Source organism: Bos taurus, chromosome 3, assembly GCF_002263795.3.
Source record: "Bos taurus isolate L1 Dominette 01449 registration number 42190680 breed Hereford chromosome 3, ARS-UCD2.0, whole genome shotgun sequence".
NCBI lineage: Eukaryota > Metazoa > Chordata > Mammalia > Artiodactyla > Bovidae > Bos > Bos taurus.
In genome coordinates, this window is record NC_037330.1 from 110199737 (window position 1) to 110221984 (window position 22248).

The window sequence follows — 22248 nt, forward strand, 5'->3', positions numbered from 1 at the left end:
CCCACTCTCTGCAACACATGCACACATATGGGGGCCTGGAATGTGCACAGGGTCCATATGCAGACACTCCTGGACACACAGGGCACACAACATGCACAGAGACACTTATGAGAAACACATACACGTGGGGACACAGGACATATATTTACACGTAGGTATGCATGTTCAAATAGCCCTATTGCTCTTCTCCCAGGCTCAAATCTTTCCCTCTCTTTTCAAAAAGTGAGTTTGCAGTAGGAGTTTATGTTAAGAAAGGACTCAGGCCTGCCTCCTTTATTGTTAACACAGCCACCCTCCTGCCTGCCTTTGACAGCTTTCTGCTCTTGGCCTGGTGGCATGCAGGGTAGGGGAAATCAGGCACAAGGAGATACTCAGGCTCCACCTGGTGGTCAGATCTCACAACTGCAGCTCACGTGCCCCCTTCTCCTTTGGTGCTGAATTACCAGGAGCAAACTTGGTGTTACTTGGCAGCCTAGCCCTCCTCGCGTTCCAGAGTCAAGAACTCTCCGACCAACCCTCACCCAAGTACAGACTCCAGTCTGCCTTGCATTTTGAGGATTTCTGCAGTGTTTGTCTTCTCCACCAGATGAGGGAGAGTATTTTGAGAGCAGGGACCAGGGGCAGTTGTCCTTGGCTTTGGGGCGCCCTTCCCTTCTCTTTTCACCTCCCCAGATGATCTCAGTCACTTCCATCACTTTAAGGACTGCTGATCCCGACAACTCCTGAATCTGTCACTTGCCCAGGCCTCTCGCCAAGCTCCAGACTGCAGAGAGACAATTCCCCCTGGATATCAGCAGTGCAAATTCACCATTTACCAAGACGAGCTTACATTTTGCACAAACCTGTTTTTCTCCCCATGACAGTGAATGGCCCCGTTAGTCACTCATTGGCCCAGAACAGGAACCTGGGAGTCATCCTTTCTCTTCATCACTCTTCACTTCCAGTTAATCACCAAGCCAACTAATTAACGCCGACCACCCTTACTTTCTCCACCCTCATGGCCACTGGCTTAATTCAGACTTACTAACTCCTCTCCAAGTTCTCTGCCTCAGTCGTCCCTCTTGCCGCCAAAGTCATCTTTCTACAACGCAAACAGAGTCACACTCAATCTGCTAAAAAATCTAAAGCCTCAGCATGATTCCCATCTAAGCTCCTAGACATGGCACATCAGAATTTGTAAGACCTGGCCCTTGCCCATTGGTCCAACCTCATCTTCCACCACTCTGCACCTCACACTCCCCTACTTGCAGTTCCCAAGTTCCTGTTCTTCTGTTTGTGCATCTGGCAAGCTCCTTCTCCCCTCAGGTCTCACCACAGATAGCTCCTCTGAATTTTCCTGGAGTGATTCAGCCAGGCTGAGGGGATCTCATATTCCAGCCACGCTATACAGACCCCCTCATAGAAGCAACTGCCTAAGTCTTTAGGAGTTGCCCTTTGCCTTCTCTGTTTCCCCTCTAGACTTTAAGCTGCTTGGCGGACAGGGTCTGACTTCATACTTTTCAGGGACTTCAGGGACTCCATGCCAAGGACACAACTTTGAGTACATCCAATAGATAAATCAATTTTGCTATCTATGCATAGCCAACCACAGGTAGGTACTTAGAAAATGCTCAACGAATGCTTGTAGGCTTGAGGGCCTAGGGGGAGAAGGGTCTGTAGAGTGTGGACCTGGGACTGGTCTGGCTCCAGCCTTACAGCTTTGGTTCAGGCCTGGGGAGGCAGTGGGTGCTCCAGTCCAGGCCCCAGTGACGCTCTCAGATATTTCCCCTTCTCACTTGGCATACAACGGAAATGAACAGCTGGCTGCCTGAAAGTCACATTTGGCCTGCAGATGTTTTGTTGGGGTAGTGATGATTTAATTAAAATATCAACATTCAAAATCAGATTTCACATTAAAAACAGATTTTTGACTTCTCTTTAAACACTGGAGGAGGTGACAGCTAACTTGGCAGCAACCTGCTGGCCTGGAGGGGCAGCAACCTGCTGGCCTGGAGGGGCAGCACTTCATTTGGACAAAAGAGCACAAGTTTCCCCTCGCCCATCCAGGCCTCACCACATCAACATGAGTTTGCCACCTGCTCTGCCATTGAAGGGTGCGGGCTGAGAAGTTGGATGGCCTGGATGGAGCCTTGGCTCTGGGACTTACAGGCTGCAACACTTTGAGCAAATCTCCTGGCACCTCAGTTTCTTCAGAATCGGGATGACACTTGCTTCATTGGATTCTTGGGGGGACTGAATGAGAGGGCACTTGTGAACTGTGATTAGCAGGGCATGTGTGTTGTGAGCTGCTGGGGCCCGGAGGGAAGAAGGTGCAGGACAGACCACACAGGAGCTGTTTTGTCACCAATGAACATTTATTGAGTGTCCACATTGCACAGCTTTGAACTTGGTGATCACAGAACGCACTGGGGGAGGGAAGAGGGAAGCAAGGGGTCAGGTTGGGGGGTCCCCTGGGTTTGTAAGAAAGGTAGTCCCTGCTGGAGCCGCCAGTCGCGTCTCTCGGCAGAGAGCAATCATCAGCGGGGGTGGGAGTGGAAGCCAGGCACCACGATGGCGATGGGGTGCAGTCACTAGGGGAACATGCGGATTCTGGGAAAGCATCCTTCCGGCTCCTGGCTCCAGCCAGGCCAGATGGCACCAAGGGGACAGGGATCAGGTGCTTGGGAGTCCAAGCAGGGATAAGGACAGGCAAAATAAATAACTCCCCAGCCCCCACTGTCACTCTGCTGCAACACGACACAAAAGCTTAGAGACCAGGGCTCAAGGGCTCCTGGGTCCCCTCAAGGAAGCTCACATGGAAGGAGGTTTCCTGACCCCCCCACCAGGCCTGTCTGCCCCAGGTTCCCCCGGAAGGTTGGGGCAGTTCAGACCCTGGATCACTGAAGTTGACAGGAAGAACTGCAATGTCAACGGCCTGAGCCTGCTCTCTGCCCAAGGGGGCCAAGGGCAAGAACCAAATGGCCAATTTAAAGGACGTGGACCTGGGAGGCCAGAGGGGCACCATGGTCTTGGGGAGCCCACGCCCTGGCCGGCAGGGCGCATGGGCCGAGGCAGCCGGCTCCTGCCAGCCCTGTCCCATTTGGGGGCCTCTCTCCTACGAGGGAGCGAGACATTCCGGCAAAATGACACCTAGTGCCCACCCTCTCTTGGGGCTGCTCCCACCTCCCCCAACCTGGCGGGGACAGCCACGCTGATTTCCAAGTCAATCCCTGGCCCAGAGTGGGCCCAGGGGGCGTGACGCAGTTCCTTACACTTGAAGAGTGGGCGCCATGCCCTCACCCCTCAGAAAAGCCAGAAAGCTGGGGTGTTTGGGGGGGAAGTTTGGGGAGGGGGGTCTAACTGGGGGGCTTCAGGGGAGATGCCTCCTCCCTCCTCCCTCGCTGCCCACCCCCAGGTCTGTCCCCAGTGGATGCCCCCTCAGGGCTCGGCCAGGCACTGCTCCAGGGCGGCCATGCGGTAGTGGCTGGCAGTCTCCTCCCCGGCCTGCAGCCTCATGGCCTCCCGGCACAGCCGGTTGGCCCTTGCCAGCTCAACCAGGACGCCCTGATAGGCAGCCACCATCTCAGGCTTGACAGAGTTGGGGCTGACGCTGCCCAGCAGCTGCAGCAGCTCCTGGGGCCAGCGGGAGCGCAGGGCGGCAGGGGCCAGCCAGGGAAGCAGGGGCACGCAGCCCGTGAAGGCCTGCATGCCCAGGAACCAGAGCTCCTGCAGATCCGCCCAGACGCCCTCGTAGTCGGGGGACAGGGCCAGCACTGCCTGCTCTGAGCCGGGCGTGGCCCGGGCCACGTGGGATTGCGACAGGAAGAGGATGGCAGCTGCGAAGAAACCTCGGGATGCGGGCGTCCCCTGCAGAGCTGGAAGGCAAGCAGGGAGAGGGGCATGAACCAGAGGGGCTGGCGGCCTCACCGGATCCCCCCTGCCCTTCCCCCCGTCCTGGTGGGACCTCAGGTAATTCACTTTCTGGGTCTGGTTTCTTCCCACGAGTAAAATGGGGCCAGTGGTGCTAATCTTAGAACTCTTGTCATGAGAATGAAATGTAATAATCTTGGCACTCTACCTCGTGGTCGGACCCTGCTACAGTCTGAGTGGTGATGGGAGCTTCTGCTGGGCCCAGCCCTTCAGCAATGAGGGGGGTGTGGCAATTTGGTTCTTAGGCCAGAAGAAGGTGCCAGAGGGGACCATGGGCTTGGCTCACTGGCCTGCAGGGCTACTATGCCCCTTGCACTGCAGACGCTCTCCCGAGGCTGTCGGGCTAACCAGCACTGGGGGCTCTACTCAGGGGCTGTGGAGACGCAGCCTGGATCTGAGGGAGCTCAGGGCGAGAGGGTCAGGTAGGGTGGGGTGGGGCTCCTGATCCACTGGGACATGCCCCTCTTCCAGCTGCCAGGCACCCTACTGGGATCCCCCCGCACAGGGAACAGAGGCTGCTGAGGATACGGGCTCATTACACTCTGTTCCCAGGCATCTGTGCAGCTCCTCCAACCTGACAGATGGGGTACAGGGAACAGGCGGGGACACAGGGACCCAAGCAGACACCCACGGCCAAAGTGGGAGACACAGAGGGCTGGTAGGGGGCTGGAGCGGATGCCCCCCCAACCTGCACACAGCCAGAGTGAGGCGCGGGCGGGGAGGGAGGGACGTGCTCAAAGAGCACTGAAGCCTGTCATGAGGGAGGTGAAGCGCTGAGCAGAGAAAAACCTCAATGGAGAGAAGTCGTGTTTCTGACTCAGGGCCTGGGTGGGGGCGGCTCCACCTTGAAAACACAGAATTCAGATTCCTCGGGCTGCTGGGGGTTCCAGGTGCTTATGCCTGTGCCTGAGAGCTGGCCTGTACTTACACCCACCAGGCCTTGCCTTCAAAGTCTATAGAAGGAAGAAGATGTTATTATCATGCGGGGAAGAAGGGTGGGGCGGGGCGGGGGATGGAGGTGCACTTCAGAGATTGATTGGAAAATTCTGTAAAACCATTTTCAGAAAAATGATGACTTGTGCCCAGAACACAGCCTGGTCTTCTGCGTCCACCCAGGCATTCCATCTGTTCGGACTGGGTCCCCAGGGGCTTACCTGGAGAGGTGCTCAGGAGCCGGGCCATGAGGAGGCCCAGGGTAGCCACGTTGGCAGCCAGAAGCAGCCTCCCCTGCTGCTGAACCAGTGAAGGCAGCGACGCCATCAGGGTGTTCATCAGAGAAGTGAAGCAGGCATCCCGCCTGGGGAGAAAGGGAGCAAAGACGGGAGGCAGGGGATGAGTGGACCCAGACCAAGCCCTGGGGCAACCTGGGCTCCCAGTTTCACCAGGCCAGGGTTTGGCAAGGAATTAGGCAGCATGGTGAACAGTTAACTGTGGGCCCCCTTCTGCAGCATCTGGGGAGCACAGACTGGGTTATGGCCGGAGCAGGTAGACATACACGCCCAGGGGGAGTTCCACACATGCCAGATCCCAGTGCGGGGTGGCTCTCTCTATTCCAAGGCCCTTTGGTTCTAACGTTAACAGGAACCCATGGGCCCAGGGAAGCAGAGGAAGAGACCAAGACTGCAGCAAGTCTGAGCAGGGTCCCTGCTTCCTCCAACCTCCTCCCCAGCCTCACTTGATCAGCCCTGGTGCAGTGACCACGAGGTTGAGGAAAATGTGACAGCAGGTCTGCAGGCCGATCTCCACGCTGTCAGGCAGCACTGAGGTGTCGTGGCCGGGGGAGGTGAGTTCCCACTGTTGCAGGAAGTACTTGCACAGAAGGGAGGGGGCCCCCTCCTTGATCAGGATCTCCCGGGGCCCATCCTCGACGGTCAGGTGGCACCAGCCGGGCAAGAGGAGCCTGGGGGGACAGAAATGTGAGGGGTGAGATGAAGGCACCAGGATTCCCTTCGGGGGGGGGCACCCCATCAAAGAGGAACAGAAGTCGGGGAGAAGGAGAACATGTCCTTGTAGGCACTGTAGAAAGAACACAGACTTCGGAGTATAGGCCTGGGCTCAAACCTGGGCTGTGAGTGTGGGCACGTGACCTTAACCTCTAGGAGTCTGCTTCCTCACCCTGAAGACGTGGATGAGACTCCTGTCCTGGGGTGCTGGGAGGACCAAGTTTTGGTAAAGGGTGAAATAAAATGCCTGGCAGGCAGCGGATGCTTAATAAGCTGGAGTTCTCTCTCTACAGAACAATCTGGGCTTGGCAAGTGAGACTTAGGAAGCCCAGGTGTTCTGTGGGAACAATCCCCCTCTACTCCCCCAAAAAGAAAGAATACCAAACCCATGCCCCAGTCAGGAAGCCCAGCACACCCGAGTTTGGGGAGAGAGGAGGTGTCCCTGTCACAACCCTTCCTTTAGAACATTCTGGCTCAACAGACCGTAAGCACAAACTCACCGGAGCGCGTCCCCGGGCCAGGTGGGCCCAGGGGTGGTAGGGGAGATGGCCAGGGTGGCCACCTGCTGGGAAAGGTCGTTGGCTTCCTCAGCCTCCTCGTAGAGGGTCTTGGCATAGCGGACGAGGAAGGGCAGCAGCTGGCAGACCTCCTTGCGCAGGGACGAGGTCTCCTCGGCCAGCCAGGCACCCAGGATCCGCACGGAGGCAAACACAAAGGGCTCCTTCTGCTTCTCTGGCCCTACCTGTTACCAGAGGAGCCCTGAGATGGAGCAGAACCAGAGACCCTCCCCTGCCCGGCCAGCGTGCTGGAATAACACAACTAGGAAATTCTGGCCTGCAAGCTCTGCAAAGGCCAGCCCTTTGGGCCCAGAACCCAGCACATGGCTGGGACACGCTCACTCAACAGGGGCCTGGCGCAGAGCAGGCCCTCCGCGCAGGCCTGCTGAGCCAACTGGACTCCAGAGGACACGGCCCTGCACTCGCTGGCACTCAACCTCTAAAGCACCTCAAGGCGAGGACACCCACAGGTCCACGGCTAGATAAACACTCCCTCTTGGTCAACACCCAGCTCTGACCAGGGGTGATCGCACATACCTCATGGAGGTGGGAGGTATGGGGGGGGAGGCCAGGCCCCGGCTACTGAGGAAACATCCCTACTGGTGGCAGTGGTGCGAGTGGTGGGAGAGAAGCCCCGCTTTGGGCTAAGTCAGAAAGAATGAGACCATGAGAGAGCTTGGCGTGGTAGGTGGGAGGTCAGGGGCTGAGTTCAGTGGCTGGAACAGGCTACTAGAGACCAGAGTTCTGAGTGAAGCCCCATGGGACAGGAGAGCTGGACTCTCGGACAGAAGCGGGGAGGGGTGTTGGGGGAGGTGATCAAATGGGAGTTGGGCAGGGAGGTCAGGAACCGGCAGCCTGGCTCCTGTTTGTATGTGTACGTGTGTAAGACAACGCTGCAGCCTGAGCAGGACAGGCTGCTTCACTAGAGTGTGTGTGGATCGGGGGGAGGGTTGTGAGTGGGAGGCTTCTGTGTTGTGTGTGCGTGTGTGTACTGTGATGTGAGTGCACATATGGTGTGTGGTGTGGTGCTTGTGTGGAGGCTCAGGGAGGGAAGGAGGGAGGAGGGAGAGGGAGGCTCGCCACACACTACTCCCTGGAGTGCTGCAGGATCAGCCGTACACCCAGGGCCGAGGTTTCACTTCGCTCTCTCCCTTGCTCTGGCTCCCCGCTGCACAAGCCCCTCTCCCCCTCCATGCCCCCCCCCGCCCCCGCCCTCACCTGCTGCAGGTAGTGGATGACAGCCCCGATGGCCTCCTTCATGATGCTCACAAGCTGCACCTTCTGAGGCTCCTTAAGCAGCGACTGCTCACAGCGGGTGCATTCCTGGATGCCCAGCTCCATGAGGGCGTAGCAGGCGGTCACCACATCCTCTTTCACCTCTGTGCCCGTCTCTTCCAGTGCCAGCCGCACCTCCACGCATGCCAGGTTCACCAGCAGGGCCAGGAACTTGCTCCCGGAGTTGCCCGCTGGGATCCAGTCGGAGCCGCAGGCGTGTGCCAGGCGGGCGGCCAGCTTCAGTGCAGGGTTGCGCTGCCAGGAGCTCAGCTTGCTGCCCAGGATGCGTGCCAGCCCAGCCTGCAGATCCCGGAGGCACTCAGAGGGCACGGTTGTTGGGGGCAGAAAGAGGGGCAGCAGCTGGCAGAGCTCAAACTTGCTGGCATCCTCGGCTTTCTGGAAATCTTCGCTGAGGCCCCGCAAAACAGCCAGCAGGTCGGGCTCCGCCTCCTTCCAGCACTGTGTCTCAGCAGCAGCCAGCAGCCCCACCAGGAGTGCCAGGGCCTGGTCAAAGCCGTAGCCGTGCCCTAGGTACGCCTGACACAGGGCAGACACGGTGCCTCCAGCAATGAGGTGTCGGGGCCCACGGGGGGTGCCTGCCACGGCTGTCAGGCACTGGTAGGTGTCATCGACCATGGAACGGCGGGCAGCATCGTCAGGGTCCCCCCGGGCTGTGAGGAAGGTGCTAAGGATGGGGATCTTGTTCAGGACCTGGGGATGGGCGGCTAGTTCAGGGTCACTGCAGAAGCAGGCCAGCAGGGCCACGCCCAGGGCCCGGAGAACGTGGTCGGGGCAGCCATCCGGCGCCTCCTTGGTGGTCAGGAGTCGATTGGGGAAGGTGAAACCGACGGCATCAAAGATCCGCCGCCGAGTTTTGGCATCGATGTCACCTGCTTTGACTGCCTTGGTCACCTGAGGGAAGTATGTGTGATCAGCAGGATGGAAGGAAGGGCTGGCAAAGACTCTGCCCTGCACTCTGGGGGTGGACCATCAGCAGGACTAGGTTATGTAACAGGACTCACTCTGGGGTCAGGAAGCCTCCCAGAGATCACCTTATCCAGCTCCTTGCTTCTCCCCTGAGGCAGACAAGTGTGGCCTCTGGGATCCCTCCTCTAGGAACCCTGCAGAAGGAAGGTCCAGTCCTCCTCAACTGTTCTTCCTGTCATGTCGTGACCCCGTTAGCTGGAAAGTTCTTGATGTCTGAGCTAGAGGCCCAACATCTGAGTTGCAAGAGGTTGGAACTCAAGTGTTTAAAATTCTCCAAGGACTTGGGGTCCCTCTCTAATCACTCCCTTGAGAAGTGTCTCATCCATTCCCGCCACCTTCTCAGAGGAAATGGCTCCTGTGTCTCGCCGCTCTGCCTGTCAAAACATTTCCCCTTACATTTCACCTAAACACCTCCTCTGCTGCAGTGTGAGCCCTTGACTCCGGAGCCGTCTCCCTGTTGCCATGGCAAACAAGCAGGCTGTACTCCCTCCTCCCTTCACCCCCCCACACACCAGCCCCCCCTTCCCAGCACTGCAGCTCCTGTTCTGCTGTCCCCAGCCTGGGTTCTTCCAATAGGGCTGAGCCCCAAACCAGCTCCTTCATCCTCAACCTACATACCCATTCTGGCCATCCCCAGGGACCCTTTCCCAGTCACTTTCAGTCCTGCGACTCTCCATCTCCAGAACATGCATCCCCAGCCATCAAGTATTCTGCACTAGTTACTACCTGCTGCTATTACCCTATGAGTCAGCTCCCATATGCTCTGGGACGCCCCAAAGAGCAGACCCAGGCAGCCTCCTCCAAGGCTTCTAAGAGCCACAAGCTTTATTCACCCTGATTTCCCCCTTTGCTCCCATATGCAGCGGGAGCAAAAATGAGTCCACAGGTAGGTGCCTTGGACCTTCTTTGGTGCCTCCAGGTTTACCAGCGGCACCTATATATCCCTGGGGACTTGCTGACCCCATTCCTAGAGGGCCCAACCACCCAGCCCTTCCCACCTCCCAGCTGTCAGTCAGTTCCTTACTAGCAGCAGGGCTGCAAACTGCTCGCTGTCATTCTTGGCCTCACGGAGGGCTCCCAGGTAGCGCTCCAGGGTGGGGTTTCGGCTTTCTGCCTGGTTCAGAGCTGGCTCGCAATCCGAGGCCATGATGCCCGCCTTCCCCAACTGTGAACACAAGAGGGACTGAGCATCCCTCTGCAGAGGAGGGGTGGGGGTGGGAGTGGAGGAGGGAGGGAGGGATTAGCACAGAGGGAGGAGGATCAGGAGGGATGGACTCCTCAGGACTGACCTCCCGTGGGGGAGCCCCTTTAAGGGGCTGGACCCTCAAGTCCTTAGGGATGAGGAAGGGACCCTGGTCCAAGGTCACCTCCAGAAAGTGGGAGAGAAGGACCACGCATCCTGCTGCTCAGTTGGACAGCTCTCCTCAACAGTCTCCTGGGGGCGGGAAAGGGCTGGCCCCACTGCTCCGCTGCCCCTGGCACCAAAGGCCAGGTTTTGCTTCCCTCCACCAGGCGTACAAGGAGTGGTGAGGACGGACAGGGAGGAATGGAAACGTACATGGTGAAGTTCGATTATCCGGACTCAGGCTGACATGAGGGAAAAGGGCATGCTAGGTTTCCTTTCCCCTCCCTTCTTTAGAAGACACAGGACACAAGCTTCAGTAGAAGTGAGGGCGCAGGGCGCTGACCCAGGGAAGGCTCAGAGGCCCCTCTGGGGACGCCACCCCTACAGCCAGGGCTCTCAGTCGCCCCCGCAGGCTCTGTGCCTCCTCTCCTTTCCCTCCCTCGGGCAGAAGCTGCAGCAGCAGAAGCAGCAGCAGCAGCAGCAGCAGCAGCAGCAGAATTAACCCCTTGCGCTCCCTCTCCTCACCCTCCCCATCCGGCTACCAGCTTGTGGATGCCTGCAGGGGCTGGAGAAGCAAGAAGGGGTCCCGGGTAGCTCCCAGGACAACGGATAATCCAAAAGCCGGATAATCGAAGCGGGGCCGCTGAGATGGGGAGATGAGAAGGGGAGGAGGGTTTCTGGCGGTCACCACCTGTCCCGCCGCAGCCAGGTCACAACACGACATTGATGAAGTCACGACAGGGCGGCGATGAGATCACACTTCACGATGGCGCGGTGATGTCACGGAGAGATCACGGCAATACCACGACATGGGACAGCCCCCAAAGATGACAGGGCAAATTTTTTTTTAAAAAAAGATATAGCTATATGTTGAGAAGGGCTGTGACAAAATGGAGTCTCGACAGGGCACGGTGATGTCGCGATAGGGTCCCCGGGGTGTGTCGGCATCGATCCGCGCCGGCTCGGAGCGGCCCCGGCTGGGATGGAGGGGAGGGCCTGAAGGGGGCTGAGCTCACCAGGCTGCGGCCCCGAGCGGCGAAGTCTTCTCCGAGCGCGATGCTCCGGGAGCCTGGGGCCGCTGCTCACGTCGCGTAGCCCACTCCAGGCTCCGGGCTGCTGCAGCTCCACCCCCACCCCCGCAGCGCTCTCGACCAATCCGCGGCGGCCTCACTCCAGGCTCCAGCCAATGGCACGGCTGGGCGCTAAGCCGTAGGGGGTGCTGCCGCTGCCGCCATCTTGCTTGTGGGTATTGCCCGAGTCTGCGGCCTGGGGCTCGCGCAGGGCGGGCGAAGGTGCAGACCGCTTCTGGAGAGCGGGAGGCGACAGCCTGGGGACCCAGGTTCCTTCGCTCGTGCGTAGTTCTGCCCTCCAGCACTGCCCCTCCTCCCACGCGGGCTCGCGGCTAGAATTGAGCTTCCGGGGGGGCCAGGAGGGCTTGTTTAGCATGGAGAGTGTGTTTCCGGGTTGAGACCGGCAGGTGGGAGGGGGCGGCGTTTCCGGCCGTCGTCGCGGTCCAGGGCAGCTGAGGCGAGAGCGAGCTGTCCGAGTGGGGAGCCCGCATTCGCTTCTTCCTTTTCCTCCTCCTCCGGGTGAGGGGAGCGGAGGTTGGGGCCTCGACCCCATGGACCGGGAGGAGGCGGAGGCCGCCGAGAGCCGGGGCCCCGCTGTGTGGCCCTGAGCCCCGGTAGGTGGCCGGGGGCGGCTGGCTGCCGGGCCGAGGACCACGAGCCCATGGGAGGGGCGAGCGGGACGGGCTATTTCTGGGGGTGCGCTGGCCGGGTGTTGGGACCCGGAGGTGGCGCTCCTGGCCCGGCTAGGTCAGCCAGCTGCTTCTGGCTTTGCAGGTGCCGAGCTGGAGTCCCAGGCTGAGCCCATTTTTGGGGGGGCCCGAGCCTGGTCCTGCTGTTCCCTCCATCCCCTGACAGACAGACACAGCGACCGGCCCCGAGACGCTGCTGGTCTCCTTCCTTCCTCGCCCCTAGTTACTGTCTCTTGTGTGTGTTCTCCCCACCAAGACAGCACGTTGATGCTGAATAGCGGGGGCGGGGCTGAGCACTACTTGCTCCTTACGTTGCGAAACCTGCCTTATTCAGGACACTGATAATTATGCCCCCCAGAGGGGTCCTGTAGTGGTTGCAGTGAGCACAAAGCTGAAATGAAGGAAGTCGAGAGAAAAGACCGCGGGCGAGATTCCAGGAAAGCTTTGCTTCCGTTCACCTCACAGTGCTTGTGCCCAATTGACGACAGATGCAGTTAGTGAAGAGTATTAACTGACTCTCCTTGTGCTTTCTGGTCTGATTAACAGACTGGAAGCTAGGGAACGAGTTGGAAGGACGACCTCCCAGAACAATCTGTTCATTTTTCCAGCTATTTGGGAAACAATGTCTGCAAATATAAGCAAAGCTATTCATGGCAGTCTGTTCTGTAACTTTCCCAAATATCCGAGACTTTTTTTTTTAAGAGCTTTATTCTTGATTACTCATACTAGCTGAATAGGCTGTTTCAGACGTGCTCTGTCGTTGTTCAAACATCTTATCGCTGGGTACATAAATGGAGTTCCACGTATGTAGCTGACAGACTGAACTATGATACATCCCCCATCAACCTGAAGTATTAAGTAAACATTACCCCCTGCTCTGTCTGAACAGCTGCTGCAACAGAGAGTGCTTTTATTTCGGGTGTACTTGTAACGCCCTAAATGCCAGAACTCTTGCTTGCTTTTCTAGATTTTCATTTGTCAAGTATTGTGGGGGTGTGTGTTCTCTCCCTGGGCTGTTTCCCTTTGATTCTGTAACAAGCCATTTAGATCTTGGTGTTGTGTTGTTGTTCCTGCCTCTGGTCAGCAGGCTTTGACTGGACCCTAGCAGAGATTTGTGCCCTTAAGCAATTGTAGGTTTCAGAGGGAAGACTGATTGGAGTTCACAAGAAAATAACCGCCTCTGTCTCCTGCACGGTTTGTGAGACCTTGCCCTTCTAATCAGCTTGCCAATCCGGTGGTGTTTATTACTCCCATTTTCAAAGCCTATTCATTTCTTTTATGCTTCTATCGCCCATCTGCCACGCTATTGATGACAGGTGTTGAGTCACCTTAAATTTAAAATCCTTTTGTGGTAGGCAGTAATGTGTTGGGTAAGATTGATACACACGCACTCACATGCACATTCACTCTTTCTGTCTTGGGAGGCTAAGTTGCTGGATATACTTTCTAACTTAGGCTCCACTTCATAATCCCTTGAGCATGTGTCTGGCCTGCACACCTTTCTGTCCCCTGCTCCCTAACATACAATGACAACCACTAGAAATAGGAATGGATGGAAGTGAATGAGAAAGAGGAAGACCTTCAGATGCTTAAGGCTCAGTGAAAACTTTTTCTTGGGTGGGCTGTACCTTAGTTTTGCAGTTCTGTGTGTGTGTTTGTTTCCTGATATTGATATACAACCCAGACAGTGCTGGGCTAGGGTTGGGGGTTGTCAGTCTGTGCCGTTTTCTAGATGTGGATGACAGGTGCATATTTAGTACAGAAGATTTTTGAATTGCTTCTTCAGAACTCAGTCAACCCAGCATTAGCTGCCAACATTTATATAATAATTTATACAATATAGGGAAGTTGTGTAAGAAGAAACTGATGGAAAGTCATTTTTTTTCTTCTAAAAGGGACCTGTCATTCAACCCGTAGATTCTGGATGCCTAGTACAAAATAGGGGTTGTGTAAATACTTGTTGAGTGGATATATGAATATAAGTCAGGAATTGCTAATGATTCTAAGGATCCTGGAGGTGACATCAAAGTATAAACTGGATAGATTTTAAAGATAAGAGTGGTGGGGACAATAGCAAACTGGAGAATGCATGCCCTACCTAATGACAATCATATTAAAGCTTTCTAAAAACATAGCTAGAAAAACCTTCAGATCAGTTTACCTGTGGTGCTCCGAACTCTTCTTTTCATAGATAAAAAAAACAGTATTTGGATAAAGTCACAGAGCTGTTAGCAGAGCTAGAACTGAAACTCAGATCTTTTTTTTCAATTGGGTGCACTTTCCACTCTTCCACATAGATGATTAACTGTTAGATTAGAAAATAATGGAATATAAAGTGTTTCAGCTTTACAGTGGATTCATTTCGTATCCCTTGCTATGTTTTTATCCTGATAATTATAGGCTGTGTCAAAGCTCAGGTTTGAGATTTATAGACAGGTATGAACAGTGAAAGACAAACTTGAAATTTCTCTTCTCCCTGATCTGTCACACTGTCTAGCACTCTGCATTTCGAGGAATCAATTATTAATTACTTGGCATATAATTTCTTCTTTTTCTGTCTTTCTAGTGGACTGGTTCTGCCTGTCTGGAAGGCCATGGAGAAGCTGGGAATCAAGCCAAGCCGTGCTTCTTGGCTTTTATCAAGATTTTGTTGGCAGACGTCTGTGAAGCAGTTGAAAAGCTTGTACCTGTTTTATTTTTGCTTCTGCTTCAGTGCTCTGTGGTTGTCAACAGGTACCATTTTCTTTAATATTTAAGATTTTTAAAAAGGGTATTTTGTGTGGGTCTGTCAGTTCATTTTAAAGACTAGTAAGAGCCAGAAGCGGTAATTGATAGAAATGGTCACCCTTTTGGTGAACACTTAGTTTGTTGTGTTTATTTGTTTGTCTGTTTTGTTTTAGACCAAAATTTAAATTGGGTTCTTTCTCTTTTTTCCATTTTTTGAAAAAAAAATTTTTTTTGGCTTGCTGCCACATGGCATTCGGGATTCTTCGTCCCCCACCAGGGATGGGACCTGTGCCACCTGCAGTGGAAGTGCAGTCTTAACCGCTGGGCCAGGGAAGCCCCTGGGCTCCTTCTCAGAAAAGAGAACTGGCATGATCATTTTGAGATTTCATGAAGATGTAATGAACAGATAAAGGTTTCAAAGTTAGACCTGGGTCCAAAAGCTGGATGTTTCTTTCCACTTAATAACTACAAAACCTTGAGCAAGTTACCTGTTGTCCGTAAGGAAGAATAAGACCTACCTCACAACTTGATTTAAAAGATAAAGTAATTAAAGCGTGTAGTACAGTGCTATGAACATAAGTGATACTTTGCTTTCTTTCCTTTCCTGACGGAATCTACCCTGTATACTTTAGAAGGAGAATGTACCTTTTTCCATAGAAAGGGTTTATACTGATAGATTTTTAAAGTATGGTTTCCTTCTAGAGATTATTTCACCAGTCTTTTACCTCTTGCCAGGATAAAATGCCAAAAAGGCTAAATTTCAAAAAGTAGCCCTTTTGTTTCTGTCTTTTTTCCTTTGGTTCTTTGTTGATATTGTTCCTTTTAGAGTATGGAAGTGAGAATGACTTCTGCGTATGCTGCTGTTCTGGGCAATGACCGAAAGACTTCTGTTATAGAAACCACTGTCTGGTTCTATAATCAGTCTTTTGATCCTATAATTACCAAGATTACTATTGCTTTCCAAAAGGAGTTGGTGGCCATGATCTTGAGAATCAAATAATTACTGTATTTAGCAATTTCAGTGACATCAACTTTGGGGTTTTTGTTGTCTTGCAGTGATGGTTGATGATTGCATAATTATAGCAGTGGAAATTGCATTTGACAGAAAGCTGACCTAAATACTTTTTACCCAGATGATGCTTTGCTGGGACAGCTAGCTATTTCAGGTCAACATTTTATGTAAGATTATTCGAATTAAATAAGTACCTGATTTAGCATCATCAGAGTAGGAAAATCACATTTTTTGAAGTGAACCTACTGCATACCAGACCCCAGGTTATAGACACTATGTATTTAATTTAATCTTTATGATAACCCTAAAACAGATTTCTTTTTGTAATTAGGAAATTGAGGCCCAGGGAAGCAAAATGACTTGACCAAGGTCACACAGCAAGAGCACAGCAGAGCCAGGAATCTAAATGCAGGTTTTTCCACTCTAGAGCTTATGCTCTTTTTCTTCTACTTTGCTGCCTTCCAACCACAGGTGATCTTTTAGAGGACCAAAGCCAGCTTTTTTTGCCCTGAACCAGAATGAACAGCTTGTTATTTGAGGGATTCTGATTATAGGGGAGGAAGAAGCTTTTCTGAGTGTTTTTTGTATTTTCCAAGCTAGTTAGTTAAACAGAGTGCTGTGGGTTCATTGGGCTAGTCTTTCATATCCCTGGTGAGCCTGGTGCTTAAAAACAACACCCTAAGGAACACATTGAGTATAAAGGTAAAGAGGTACTTGGTAGGAGTGGCTCTGATGGGAATTAGATTGTACCAGTTTTTAGAAAAGTTGGAGCTTTTACCATGAAAGAACCAAGATCCATGTGTGTTCAGACTGAACGAACATGCAGGCAATACATGACAGTCAGATTTGTTGTGTGTTTTAATTTATCAGAGCTCTTCTAGATCAATTTTTTAAAAAGCACAATGTCCTAATAGCAAAAGTGAATAATAGACATAAACAGAGTATCATAAATAAGAAATTAAAATGATTTATCACATTAAAAAATGTTCATTCTCATTACTGACCAAAGAGCTGCGAAGTAAAATGAGAAATCCTTTTTAACCTATCATGTTGATGAAGATCAAAGTAGAAATATCTAGTGCTGCCAAGGGGTGATGTGGTTGCTCTCCTGTTGTGCTGGAGAGTTTGAATAGAGACCTTTTTGGCATAAATCAGGATCCTAAAAAAGTTCATGTTCTTTGACTTAGTAATTCCCCTTTTAGGAATTTACCTCAAGGACATATTTAAATGGTTGTGAATGAGAGCATTCATCCACACTCATTTATTCTGTGTTGGAAAACATTACTGCTACCTGCCCCACAATGGGAGTATGGTGAAATTATGGCCTGTCCACATGGTGAAATAATTATCTGACTTAAAAATCCACATTTTAAAAGAACGAGTACATGGAAAATGCTCCTGATGTTAAGCATGAAAAAACATGATACACAATTGTATAATCATGTTCAAAATTGGTGTCAGTTTTGTGAAAAAAAAGATATTTTTGTATAACAGAAAGTCTGAAGTGAGATATATATATATATATTTGAGTAGTGGAATTATTATCTCTCTCTTTTTTTTTTTCAGTGTAAACCCTAGCTTTATTGGTCCAATTTTTCACAGTGAAGCCTCAAAGAACCAAAGGGCCAGCTAATGGTGAGGGAGAGTAGTGTCCTGAGCCTTGCAGAGTCAAGAGTTTGCAGGATACCCTCAGCCCAACACATGTTCGCTGCCCTGGCACCTGGGAGAAAAGAGGGATGTGGCTCTCTGCAGGAGAGGTGGGGGTGTGGATACAGGGTCATGTAGTACAAGGCCCAGGGTCTGTTCTCCACAGTGGGCGATAGAAGGATCACATAAAGTTCTTTATTACAGACCTATGAAAAATGAGAGAATTATATATTTTATTTTCACTTGTTTGGGTTTCTTTTTCCTTCTTTGTCTTTTCACAAAACAGCAACAGGAAAGGAAAATGCAGGAGGCAAATGAGCCAGACACCAGTGTTCAGATCAGAAGGGAACAGGGAGACAGGACTAAACCGTTATTGCAGGCTGGCCCCAGGGCTCTGTCCCAGCATCCTTAGCGCAGGGCCAAAAGCCCTGGAGGGAGCAGACAGAGGTGGGGTTGGGAGGCAGGGGGGAGACGACTCTTTCAGCTGGGCAGCAGCCCTGTCCCTCAGGTGGCCACCCTGGCCTCCTTGTTTGGAGGCTTAGTCTCCAAAGCTTGGGGCTGGACAGAGGGAGGAGGTGGGAAGGGCCAGCAAAGAAAGGCTGTGAGTTTTATCAGGGTTCCCCTGGGACCATGGGGCCCAGGTGGGCAGGGGCAGTCAGGATGCTTCCTGCTTGTCAGCCAGTCAGCTTCTTCAGGAAGGTCTCCAGCTCGTCCTCATCATTTGATGTCCACGAACTTGTCCACCACATCCCCGTTCTTCCTGGCCAGCACAGTGGGCACGGTGTCAGCCCACCGTGTTAGCCTACCCTACAGTGAGGTCTGTGTGGTCATCAGTATCCACCTAGGCCATCACCTCCTTCCCCTGCTGCTTGGTCACCATTTTCTCTAATCTTGGCCCCCGGATCTTGCAGGGACCACAACACGGTGCATGGAAATCCATAACCACTGGTGTCTCCGTGTTGACAACTTGGTCTTGAAAGTCAGGTTCATCCTGGATGTTAGAGTTTGTACAGACACTGGTGGTGTCTATCGACCAGGAGTAGCCGGGTGTTACTGTCAGGTTACTAGGACTGTACTTTTGGGGTCTACAGTGCCCTGGAGGCGAGGGCTGCCCACCCACCCTCAGTGGGCTTCCCGGAGATGACAGAGGTCAGGAACCTCCATAGGAGAAGCTGCTGAGCCATCTCCTTGCAGCGAGAGTGAAGGGATGCACAGCATAGCCCTCCCCACTGGTTATTACTCTTTATATTGATTCTTTTCTGTGTTTTCCAGGGTACATGTTAACTCTTTTTATAAGGCGGGGGTAGACCCTATTTGAAAAAGCAACAATAAAACAATAGGAGCAAAGTCCTGTTGTTGGTAGCCTGAATCAGTATTTATCTGCTTATGAATTTGTTTGGTTTTTACTTGATAAAATACATGCCTGATGGTTTGTTGTTGTCTTTAGTTCATGGATTATAGAAATTATTCTTGAAAAACTAACCAAAAGAAAGCAGCTCTGCAGTTACTCATCCCTGTTCCTGTTTATCACTTAGCAGTTTTTCGTCTCTGGGAGAACCCCAGGTGTACATTGACTTATGTATAATGGGCTACTTTTTTGTTTCATTTTTGGGTTCAGTGCCAGAACCCACTGCTAGGAAGCAGTGATAACACTTCGATAAAAGATGCTCTGTGTTTTCCTCATGAGCCATTGAATCACTATTTTTCTAATGTTATTGTTAAATGGCTTAAAATAGCATTTTGGACGAGGGGATTATCAATATCTGGAGACAAATGTGAAGTGACCCCAAGAATTTGGAAAGTCCTGCGATCGGTTGTCAGCTTCTTGAGAGCTGAGATTTTGCCTTTATTGCTTATGTCAGCTATTCCTAGCAAGTACCAAGGGCTTGGCATATAGTAGATGCACCATAAAAATATTTGTTGACTGAATAATAAATTAGCAATAAGGGAATTGTCCCTTGAAAATTAAACATTAAAATCATTAAACATTAAAATCAAAGTCTATCATTGGAGAGTGAAAGTTTAGAATGAACACAATCAGAGCAGAGATATGGGAAGACATTTTAAGGAGACGTAATGCCTTTGAGAACAGCATGATCTGATTAAGATATTGATAAATAGTGTGAGTGAGTGATAGTTGCTTAGTTGTGTCTGACTCTTTGCAACGCCATGGACTATAACCTGCCAGGCTCTTTTGTGTGGAATTGTCCAAGCAAGAACACTGGAGTTGGTTGCCATTTCCTTCTCCAGGGGATCTTTCCCACACAGGGATCGAACATGGGTCTCCTGCATTGCAGGCAGAGTCTTTACCATCTGAGTCACCATTCTTTACCATCTGAGCTAAGCCTACTATTAAGAGACATTTCTAAATATAAAGACAGGTCAACTTAAAAAGTATCAGCAGATGCATACTTGACTTTATCTTATAATCTATAGGCAATACATTAGAGTTTGTAATGAATCCATACACCTTTTCCAAAGGAATACCTGAGACAGAAGTAGTGGTACAGTTATAAATGACAGTCATCAATCAGATGAAATAATTTAACTGAAGCTTATCTCTCTCAAAGAGATGGGAACTGGCCAAGTGGTCAGAATAGAAATACAATGTGCTTTTAACTTTGTGTGAAAAATAATGTTCAGTTTCATGTTGCTGTTTTTGCCAAATAAATCTTCTACTTCACATTACTGCCCGAATGCTTTATTAAAACTCTGCTTCTGGCCTTTGTTTTGGAATCTGTTACTTTTGTTGCCACCTCCTGATTGCTGTCCTCTGAAGCTTCTATTTTCCCCTTGTCCCCTGACACCTCGGTTGCCCTCGAGATGTTCCCTGAAGCCTCTGTTGCCTTCTCATTGTCCTTGGAAGTTGCAGTATCCTTCCCTTGGTGCTTCTAGCTCTGGTTGCTCCGTGGCCACCGGAAACGGCCAGTGTCATGAGTCTTGCCACTCTTCTGTACTTCTGTTACTGGTGCAGTAGGGATATCAAAGCAAACACCCTGCTTTCCTTTGAGAAGGACCATTCCCTTCACTTTGAAATCAGTATCCTCACCCAGTTGCTCTTTAAGTTCTTTCCAAGCATACCTAATGTTTGGCATTTCAATTCACAAACATGTTAACCTTTTAACATATATAATAACAATTCAAAAATATGTTAACATTTAAAGGGCCAGAACCAGCCTTGGAAAGCTAAACCAAGACGAGTCATTGAGGCTAATGTACACCTGAAGCTAACAATTGGCTGTGAAAATGTTTACTATGGTTCCCTTGCTTCTGGGAAATAGACTACAGAGTTAGTAAGTATTTAGAGTACAGAGAAAAAAGATTCAATTCAGAACCAGTTTTTTAGAACTTACTAGGATTATGGTCCTGGATGAAGCACGAGGTTAATAAAGATGAGTATGATGTGGTTCTTGCCCTGGAAGAACTCCTCATTTAACGAGGGAGATAGATGTGTAAATACTATGATGTGGTGAGTGAAAAGATGGAGGGGTGCAGTGCCCAGAGTTCTGCTGCAACCAGAGACGCGTTCAGCTTAGAGAAGAATGGGGAGGACTAAAGCATTCTCTCCAGGGAAGCTGATGCCTGACAGAATGCTGAGGGTTGAATTTGAAGGCGATTCCCAGGCAATGGGATTGAAAGAGCAAAAGCACAAAATTATGAAACAGCTTGGTAAATAAAGGAAACTCTCTATGCAGATTAGTGCTGCTGAAATAAAAAGAGCAAAGCTGGAATGGTGACTTCTGAAGAGGTAGATGGTGGCCAGGTAATGAAGGATCTTATATACCATAGAAAGCAGCTTTGATTTTAATTGTTTAAGGCAGGTGGTCTACAAATTTTCCTGATTATGCACTCATATCCATAAAAAAGTTGAGGATGTGCTCCAATTTTTGTTTATACATTATAAACAAGCACCATTGTGCTAAAGTCTTATGTTTATAAGAGATTCCAAAAGCAAAACCTTAATAAGATCAACTAAAACCAAGTATTAATAGTTTTAATATTCTCTTTTCATAACTCCATAATTTGTCTTGTGTACCTCTGGTAAGCAAAAACCCTACTTTGGAGAACATTGCCTTAGAAAATTGGGAGCTATTAAAACTTTGAGCAGAAGAGTGATACTGGTACATTCCTGGAACATTTTTGCTAAAATATAGAAAATGGTAATGGTGCGGATGGGAGAAAGATGGCAAGGGGAGGGAGATGAGGGCCAGAGGTAAGGATATCTGTTAGGAAGCTAATAAAATAGTCCAGGAGAAAACTGTCTGTCTTCAAGGAACCTCTCTCTCACTGAAAAGAGCAGTTTTACTCAATATAAATCAGTAGATACTGGGCTAAATAGGTAAAATTTAGGAGTTCTGTAATGAGAGATTAGAGGTATTTTTTAACTGAGGTATAATACCATTATTTAATTACAGAACATTTTATCTCCTAAAAGAAGCCTCATACCTGTTAGCAGTCATTCCCTGTTTCTCCCTTCCTTAGCTTCTGGAAGCCACTAATCTACGTTCTGACTCTAGGAGTTTGCCTTTTCTGGACATTTAATATAATTGGATTCATACAGTAAGTGGCCTTTTATGTCTAGCTTCTTTCACTTAGGGCCATGTTTTCAAGATTCATGTTGTAACATGTTTTGGTACCACTTTCCTTTTCATGGCTGAATAATATTTCAGGTATAGATTTTGTTTTATATAGTAGAGTTGCTGAATCATATGGTAACTGTTTAACTTTTTTTGTTTACTACGGCAGCTGCATCGTTTTACGATGCATTTCCACCAGCAGCGTATGAGGGTTCCAGAACGTTCCTCCATGTCCTCACCAACACTTGTTATTCTCTGTTTTTTTGTTTGTCGTAGGGGAGGTTGTAGAAGGTGAGAAAAATCAGGGGAGGCTTTGTGAAGGAAATGGAACTTGGCTTGGGCCTAATACGTATCCGGTTTGCCAACAGACAGACCGACGCAGTAGCAAACAAGGGCTAGTCAAACAACCAGATGGGTGCAGATCATTTATTTGTTTTATTTTTTTATGACTGCTTATTCATTTCACAAAAATTTATTGAGCCAAGCATTGTTCTTTGTGAGGGATCTCTG

The 22248-nt window shown here is 50.6% G+C and overlaps 2 protein-coding genes and 1 pseudogene across 8 annotated transcripts in view; 1 reads left to right on the forward strand and 2 right to left on the reverse strand.

The window, feature by feature from the left end:
* Window positions 1-2333: 2333 nt before the first annotated feature.
* NCDN (neurochondrin) lies at window positions 2334-11142 on the reverse strand. 6 transcript variants are annotated; one of them, XM_010803582.4, is made up of 8 exons: window positions 11033-11142; window positions 10708-10775; window positions 9696-9866; window positions 7628-8596; window positions 6353-6594; window positions 5585-5809; window positions 5064-5206; window positions 2334-3854 (listed from the first exon to the last, which is right to left on the reverse strand). In XM_010803582.4, the coding sequence occupies exons 2-8, from the start codon at window positions 10738-10740 to the stop codon at window positions 3418-3420; spliced, it is 2220 nt and encodes a 739-aa protein (XP_010801884.1). In that variant the 5' UTR covers window positions 10741-10775; window positions 11033-11142; the 3' UTR covers window positions 2334-3417.
* Window positions 11143-11254: 112 nt separating this feature from the next.
* Window positions 11255-22248, forward strand: part of KIAA0319L (KIAA0319 like) — a 97109-nt gene continuing 86115 nt past the window's right edge. The window contains exons 1-2 of one of the 2 annotated variants that reach the window (XM_005204932.5): window positions 11255-11700; window positions 14342-14508. In XM_005204932.5, the coding sequence (XP_005204989.1) occupies window positions 14370-14508 (139 nt within the window). In that variant the 5' untranslated portion in view covers window positions 11255-11700; window positions 14342-14369. The remainder of the gene's footprint in view (window positions 11701-14341; window positions 14509-22248) is intronic. The other variant, XM_002686480.6, reaches the window with a different exon arrangement.
* On the reverse strand, window positions 17704-18478 carry LOC132344946 (thioredoxin, mitochondrial-like; annotated as a pseudogene).

Excerpts from the sequence above, each read along its gene's own strand:
- NCDN (XM_010803582.4), bottom strand. The coding sequence starts at position 10,740 with ATGTCGTGTTGTGACCTGGCTGCGGCGGGACAG. Across the intron at positions 5,810-6,352 it reads TGGCCCGGGGACGCGCTCCG|GCTCCTCTTGCCCGGCTGGT; the intron begins GTGAGTTTGTGC and ends CTGTCCCCCCAG. Across the intron at positions 3,855-5,063 it reads GCTCCTGAGCACCTCTCCAG|CTCTGCAGGGGACGCCCGCA; the intron begins GTAAGCCCCTGG and ends CTTGCCTTCCAG.